The following is an 8,479-nucleotide window of genomic DNA, read 5'->3' on the forward strand; positions in this document are numbered from 1 at the left end:
CTTCTTCACAGGGATTAACATTCAGTAGCATGCTAATTGGCCCCTGAAGAATTACACTCATCAGCTACAGTTAACAAGGTATAATATCTGACCACAGGCATGATAGCAGAGTGAGAGAGAAGAGGTTGTGAGGATTTACTTGGGTTATTAAAACCCCCTATTTAGGGAAATGTTAGGTATGTTGAACTTTTCTAACATCATACAAATTAAGATTTTGTCCATTAAGAGTTAAATTATGCAAGTGCAAAAGCATTCTCTCTACCAGTCCTGGAAAGGTTCAAGGCTTATTTCAGTGTTCAGAGGCTGTTACATTTCTCAGTGTTCATGTTCCAAAGTTGGTTTTGAAATAGAATCCTAAAGAATATGTAGAAGTTAAATGCAAAATATGTATATGAAAGACACATATAGTGAGATATAAAGTAGAGAAACTAAAGCCCTTGGAACAAAGAAAAGCATATTTAAATATTAAAGGAACTTAAATGAGAGCTTTCTCCAAAAGAAGCCTGTGTGTTCTTGTGTATCTTCTAGAGGTTTAAACTCCCACTGACTTTAATGGAGTAAAAAATATGCAGGAATGGCAGTGTGGACAGGAAAAGGGAAAAAGAAGATGAAGGGAGATGTAGATGGACTAAAGATGGGACACACTAATAACAAGTTTGATAGCAAAGTCTTACCTCTCAAATTTCTATTTACAAAGTACCCTCTTCATCCTTTTGGCCTTTACTTACTACTTTTGTAAGGATATAGAAGCTTAGCAAGATGCAAGTAATAAATCCTGCAAAGGGGACCTTTCCAAGTTAATAAGTGGCAGCCAGAAGGATCTATACCTTCATAGGAAAGCACAAAGCTGGACTGGGAGCAAACAGTTCTAAAATTCTACTACAGTCATGTACTAAATTATAGGTTTCATTTATGGTCCTTGCTAAGACCCCTAGATGCTAAACAAAATACAAATATTGAAAGTCATTACCTGGTTGTCAGAAAGCCACAAAGCTGCAAGTTCTTTAAGTTTAGTAAAAGTGAATGGTAAATTCTTCAGTCTGTGAATGATAATATTGGAACAGCATGAATCCTTCATTGTCACAACAGTTTCTTTTTTAAGATTTGCATGTAGCATGTTTAGCTTGATCATACTTTTGCTGTAATTTCATATGTTTATTTTCTCTTTTTACTAAAATGCAGTAATTTTTGTAAGGACATTCCACATTCAGAGTGACATTTGGGATCTAAAGTGACAGACATTGTGCCCTAAAGGTACCAGGGAGATACCAATATTTTGCCTTGGCTGGAATGTAACCAAAGTTACAGTTAATAACATGGAAAACAGAAGTCAGGGAGACTTACAGGGAAGACCTAACAGCTTTCATTGCAGCTAACACAAAACCCTCTCATTGGACATGCAAGTTTTGGAACAGAAATACTCAAGGATTATTGAAAAGTCATTTTTGCAGACATGTTAGGAAAAAATACTAAAATAATAGAAATAACCATAGTGAACCTAATTGACAAAATTAAATGAAACAGTAAAAATACAGCAAGTTAATTATACATGTAAACACATTTCCTAAAAGTGGTGAAATGATGACCAGACACTTGTGGGAGCTTCATTCATGCTTTCCCACTAATTCTGAACACGTTAGTTTTACTTTTCAGCCTGTGCCAACATGAGATATTCTCCCAGCTGTGTGGTACAGAGGGTGCAGGAGCTGGAGGAAGAAATGGAACAACCAAAGAACTGTCCACAAGGAGAGAAGCTAAATGGGATTGAGCAAAAAGAGAAGAGGAAAAGCCCTTTTCTGAGTGAGTCAGACTGTCCCACACTGTGGACACAGTGCAGACACCCTCACCCCCAGCCCAGACAGAGCCAGGCCACTCAGGGACTGCACCTGCCCCTCTAGCACCAAATAACCACCAACACTCCTGCAGTCTTACTAACAATCCACCTGCATTTCAGGGAGAGAATCACCTCCCAAGCCCTTGTACCTCTGCCTCTGTGCAGCACTGAGGAAATGCCTCCGTGATGGAATTACTCCAGCTGTGTTTCTGCCACAAAGTCTTTACCATTAATAATCACATTATTTCAGACAGCAGCTGCACACCCTGCCAGGAGCACATGTAAAGATTTTCATAAGAATCCCTTCCAGCAAAAAATGCCTTCTCTAGCAAGGTGACGTGGATGTGCACACACCATCTTGTGCTAGGGCAGAATCTCCAATTAAAAGCCCATCTAGATGAGAGCAGCTCTACATGTGTGTTCATGTCTAAGCCTGGAATGAATCCATAAGAAAGCAAGAGTGCCAGAACTACCTGCAATTTAGTGCAATATATGACATTATCTATAAATTAAAGTTACCAGTTTAAGCTTTAATAATTAACACAAAGATCCTTAAATTGTGTTGATCCAGATGTTTTATGCAGAGCTTTTTTCTTTATAAAAAGAATTGTTGCTTCTCAAGTGATACCTTTATTTCCTTACACTTGAGGATTCAGTACCTGTAACATGTTTCAAAACTTGACAGCAACCTCTGTCTCTGCAGGGTTACTGGTGATGTTTCCAGTGAGTGCAGGTGTATCAAAGGGGGAAGGAAAATCAGCAGGCATTGCTCCAGAAGGGATGTGTGGCAAGGGGATCTCCAGGCTTGTTTTCCATTTCCATATTCAAACAAAACACAGAATTCTTTCATTTTTAATTGCTTGTTGCCAGGAAGCTTGGTTAACTGTTTTTAAGTGTCTAAAAAGGTCCAATTTTAAGGAGTCTTTGAAAGCAAAAATAAACCCAAATCAGAGCTCATGGAAGGAAGGCACCCCAAATCTTCACTGTGTTTTTTGTGTATGTGTTTTTGTTGTTTGTTTGTGTTTTGCTGGTGTTTTTTTTTCAAATTTCCAACCAAGAGAAGCCTCGTCCTCCTTGGCTAATTGCAATTTGGTTTTGCAAGTTTGAGACTGCTTTTTAAATTGTGTACTGTGGGAACATTTCTCTTTCCTCTGCACTAACAACGCTCATGCAAACACTGACTTCCATGAACAACTAAATAACCAAGTGATTTTTGCATTATACCCACTTTCATAACAGGGTCTATGATAATTATCACTTAGGCTATATTAGTTTAGCCAGGAAAGGCAAATGCATCAATGTTTTTCTAGCCTCATCAGTCAAAATAAGGGCATATTGCTGCTGCAAAGGATCTCAAATAATCATATTCATTATGCTACTGCACAGGTCAAATCAGGAATAGCACTGGTAAATGGAAAAGCTTAAAAGTTATTGACAAAAATTTTTCTTCTGGGGTAAATCCTGAGGCACCAACTGATTCTCAGAAAAATAACTGCAGTAATAGTTTAGGAGGGCATGAAATGCCTGTGTTCTTTTTACAGTCCTTAATTTTCCCATGGAAGGTGTTCTCCTAGGAGAAAAAGTGAGAATAAATTTCACCTGAAGTTCGTCAGGTGAACAAAGCCAAACTAAAGCAAAACCACAGACTTTTTGAAATCTAAACATGACACCATGATGCCCCAGAACTTCACAGCCTGGAGAAGCTCCATGCCAGTGTTACTTTGTGCTGGAATGAAGGCTTGAGAGGAATTCCTTCCATAATTATTCCTAGATCACATCTTCAGTATAATAAATAAGTCCTTAAGGGCTAACCACTTTCAGAGTAAGCTAGTGCATATTATTCATGGAATACAAGAAGAGCAAAGAAAACATCAGTGATATTGTTTAAATATAAAGAAATATCAAATATTGATACTTGAGGGGTCTGATGGGGTAGAGGGGCATCGTTGCTGTCATTGTAAACCTGCTGATGTCATTTTAACCTTCCCTTCTTGATAACAATGGCTTTTCTCATAGCTTTGTAAATAATCCACTACCTACTTGTGCTACATTTTGGTTTTGTTGTGCCTTAAGTAAGCAAGCTCAGAGAGTGGGAAGGGTTTTCACTGATGATTAGTTTGAGAAATGCAACATACCAAGAGCTAAGCAGACACCTCAGGGAACACCTCCTGGATTCTTCCATGCATACATTATACTTGGGTGACATTCAAAAAGAATTTTCAAATAATAACCCAAACATGACAAATTCATGTCCAAACATGTTGAAAGTTCATCATCACAAGGAGTATTGCCAGACAGTCAGCCAAGCCCAGGGATGGCTGCTATTTTTGACAGTTCTCCAAGGTAACTCCCAGCAGATGGATAACAGCAGGGTTCAGGGTGGAAGTTTAAAAGAACAGGACAAACCCACCATCACACTGTTCACAAAACCACTTCTGGGTATATGTGGCTAGAAGCAAATACCTCTTTGGCAATGAGGAATCCTGTGTTATTAAATAACTTAACAGCAAAAGTAAAGATACACCAGGAAACAGCCTTTTTCTTCAATAGATCATGTAATCTAGGGGCCTTTTTAAATCTAACTTCTGTGGGTGAGATCCAGAGCAGTAATTGAGCTCTGACCCCAGGACAGAAGCAAATACAAAAGTCACTCCTCTTTTGGCTCTTCTTTAAGAACAATCTAAAACTAAAAGAAAGGTTACTTACCAGTAACCGATGCTCTTTGAGAAGTGTAGCCCAAATGTACATTCTAACAATTCTACCTCTCAATCACAGGACTCATACCTGGAAGGACTCTGAGGAGAGAGGAGAAGCAGATGGAAGACAAATGTATATGTGGACTACACATGGTGAAGAACACCGGTTACTGGTAAGACATCTCTTTTCTTTGAATGAATCCCATGTGCACTCCTAGCAGGGACTGAGTCCAAGCAGCCACCCCCAGTGACTCACTACATGGTGGAGGTCTCAGTATCTTTCATGCAAGGAATAATTGCACAACCACTGTATCAAATGCTGCACTGGCTCTTGAAGTACTGGAGCACAGGTGAGGATCAATCTCCAGGTAGCTGCATTGCAAGCATCTGCATTCCAGACTTTGCTGACTGCAGAGGGTGAAGCCACCCGAGCTCTGGTCAGATGCACACCTGCCCTCACCAGACCCCACCTCTGCAATCTGACATCCAGTCAGGATTCAACCCATCATTGCCCTTGATTGTGCAGAAAAATAACCAAATACAGCCCTTCCCCTTTCAGCCTGTCAAGGGCTGAAAAGGTTTGGACACATAAAGATAAAAGGAGAGAGGACTCCCAGCTATGGAGATGAGAAGGATACAGTCTTAGAGTGTATGGCATGGGGAAGAAAAGCTGGAGTCTAATTCCCTGATTAAAACTGAGTTCTAACATGAATATTTGAAGAAGTTCCTGGAACTAAACTAGCTTCTGGTCAATTAAGACGTGCAAGGTGCATCTTACAGCAAAGAGGGCCTTCAGAAGACATGGAACAAGAGCCAAAATCTGTAGCAGCTGGAATCATAGCATTAAAAGTGATCTAGAGAGGGACTCTAAACACTGACCCACCTTTGAGTAAAACGTGTCAACTCACAAAAATGTGAGGTGTCTGTTAGAATGAGTGGTAAAGAGGTCTATGTCAGGTTTGTCTCCTTCCTGAAAGAAATCCAATCTGGATTTTATACCAAATCTCCCAAATCTTTTCTGACTTTCATACCCAGACAAGCTCCAGATAATGCAAAGAGGGAGAGCTCCTCTTTTCCTATTTCCATGCCACATCACAGCTGTGAGTGTGTGACCATTCAGTAACACACTGCAAATTTTCCAAGCACTCTGGCAAGGCAAGGTCAAAGCCACCAGTGTCCCTGTACCCTACATGCCTTCAGTCAGAGTGCATTCCCCATGCTGTGAGGAACACACCCAGAAGGAACACTTTTGGAGGCCAAAAGGGCACCTCAATGAACACCTGAGCAGCCCAGCTCTCAGCAGGGACAGTCTCTGGGGTAAAAGGCAATGATGTAAGGGGCTAATGGGTACCTTTAGTACTACTGAGTGCACCTTTTACAGTCACAGGTGCAGAGGCCACAGGGGAAATTTGGCATGTGAAAAGTAGAAAGGGATGACCCTGAGGTCCCATTCACTGGGATGCACCTGCAGTGGGCAGATCCCCAGTGGAAGACTGTGTTCCCTCTGACCAACTGCACATCCATGATGATCGGCATGGATTGACAGTCATGGTGATGGAGCCTGTTCCCTCTGCAAAGAAACTACCATGAAAAGAAGCATGGATACCTGCCAGAATGGACACAGAATCCCCTCTGGTGTCAGGAGGAGAAGGTCATAAAGGACTGAGCAGACAAATTCTGAAAGAACATGCACAGTCCATCCCCGTGTGTTAGATGGTACAGGGAGGAGCAGCTGCTCTCCAGAAGATTTGTGCAGAGGTTGGAGCTTTCATGACAAAAAAGCTGCATCAGCAGCGTTGGGTGGGAAGGGACCTGCCTCAGCAGCCAAGCCCACAGAGGACAGGGCTCAGCAGGCCCTGGTAGCAGGCTGAGCTACGTTCCAGGACCCAGGAACCCATCACACCACAGGGTGAAGCACATGCACTGACCCCTTGGCTCTAGAATGGCCTTTCTGCTCTGCTTGCACGTCTGCCTCTCTTCTTCCAGTGGTTCAATGGGCTATCAAGGAGAAGGGCTGGTGTGCTCCACCTTCTCTGTTCTGTCTGAATCAGGAAGAGCAGAGAGGCCAAAGTGCCATGATAACATGAAAAGGTTCTGAGCAAGAAGCAGAGCCCAAATACACTCCTTATTGATATGTACATGTGGACTCATTCAAAGAAAGAATGGATATTGCCTTTGTGTTACTAGGAATGTCAAAATGGGAAAACAGACAAGTAAACAAAAGAATAATAAATTCAACATTAAGATGGTGTCTGAACTTCATCCAAACTCTTTTGTGTCAAAATGTTGAAACATTTTAGTTTCATTAAGGTGGGAAGTTCCATAACAAAAGCATTATCACTGTGTCTCAGCAGAGCAACATTTAACCTCAGCCAGACTTGACATCAACAAAGGAGGAAGAGTTTACTTCCCTGTCCCTTAAGAGAAGTACATGAGACAATTCAACCAGGTTTAAAGGTTGAAGGTCTACAGTTTGAGTCAGTTCCTATCTCTCCTGGTCCAGACTGTGCTCTCACACTTGTTCTACAAGGCTTGCAACTCACTCTACAGTTTTTCAGGTTGCCTTCAGCAAAAGGTCCATGAGGAGTGTCATAAAATGAACACGACAAGAACAATTTCAGTGAGATCAATCAGCCCAGCAAGTTGTCCAGTGAGCCCTGGGCAGATGCAGGGCCACCTGCCAGCACCAAAGGGGGAGTGGGAAGGACAGCAACCAACACATTCCACCCCAAGGAACATCAACACATCATTGGGATGCTGCTCCCACTGATTACCTTCTACTGCAATGGAAATCCCAACACGCTCTTATACCCAGGCAGCTGGGGAAAAAGGAAGGTGGGGCAGGACTGCTGTTTTGGTGGCATCCAGCTGGCAGGTTAGCTTGGTCAGGAAACCTTGCCTGCTCTTGCCACTTCCACTGCCTCCTTCCCCTCCCACACCAGCAATTGCACCCACCATCACTAGTTACACATGGCACCACCTGCCTGACATCAGCAGCTGACCTGGCTGGTGAGTAACTTGGGAAAAAAGAGAAAATTTAAAAAGAGCAGTTTTCTGCTTCCTCAATGCAGGCTCCTGGCATGATCACAGCTTTGCAAAGGGGCAGAGTTACCCAGCTCAGATGGTTTGCATGTGCCTGGGAAGCCACGTGGATGCCCAAGAGCCCCCGAAGCTGCTCTACCCTGTTGCCTCCCCACGGCTCTGCCCAGCCCCAGCCCCCTGCTGTGCACCACTGCAGCTGGCTGTGCAGCAGGGAGCAGCCATGGACATGTCCATCTGACAAGTCCCACATTTCTGTCAGACGTTTGCCCAGCTCCTGGACAACATGGCACTAGGACAAGAGGGGGGACACAGGTGTAGGAGCAGCCAGGGGACATGGCAAGGAAGGCAGCCTGAGGGAGGGTCAAGTGTGGTCTGAAGTGCAGGGCCAGGCTGGAGCTGCACAAAGGGAAGCACAAACATAGGCTGCTGTGGTGGCATCCTGGTGGGAGAGCATTTCCTGTCCCTGGAAAGCACTGGGGTCTGAAACCCAAACCAAGAGACCCAAGATTTGATTTGGGGCTTGGACAGTTTCACCACAAACTGCAGCTCAGTTTAACTCCACGTTCTGGTCCTTACTTCATGTATGTTAAAATACAACTGCAATGAGGACAAATATCCAACAGAACTAAGCAAATCAATTTAAACAAAACTAAGACAGAGATTTCTAAATTACTTCATCTTATATTTTATGGCCAACCTTAACTTCAGCAATGAAACTGCTGGCAGGAAATCAGACACAGATCTGGAAAGTCCTTCTCCTAATTCTTACTGAGTATGGATGGTAATTACTGGAAACAAAATGGTACCCACACCATTAGTTGCACTTCCAAGCAAACTTGTGTGTTTGTGGTTATGCTGAAAATATTGCTGGGACACACACTGCAACCATTTCAAGGAAAAGTCACTC

General features: G+C 42.8%; 1 protein-coding gene across 1 annotated transcript in view; it reads right to left on the reverse strand.

Annotated features, from left to right (window-relative positions):
- Window positions 1-8,479, reverse strand: part of LRRC7 (leucine rich repeat containing 7) — a 78,270-nt gene that overhangs the window by 33,109 nt on the left and 36,682 nt on the right. The window contains exon 12 of the mRNA XM_009994589.1: window positions 971-1,040. Coding sequence (XP_009992891.1) covers window positions 971-1,040 — 70 coding nt within the window. The remainder of the gene's footprint in view (window positions 1-970; window positions 1,041-8,479) is intronic.

Source organism: Chaetura pelagica, unplaced genomic scaffold (genome assembly GCF_000747805.2).
Source record: "Chaetura pelagica isolate M959 unplaced genomic scaffold, ChaPel_1.0 scaffold243, whole genome shotgun sequence".
NCBI lineage: Eukaryota > Metazoa > Chordata > Aves > Apodiformes > Apodidae > Chaetura > Chaetura pelagica.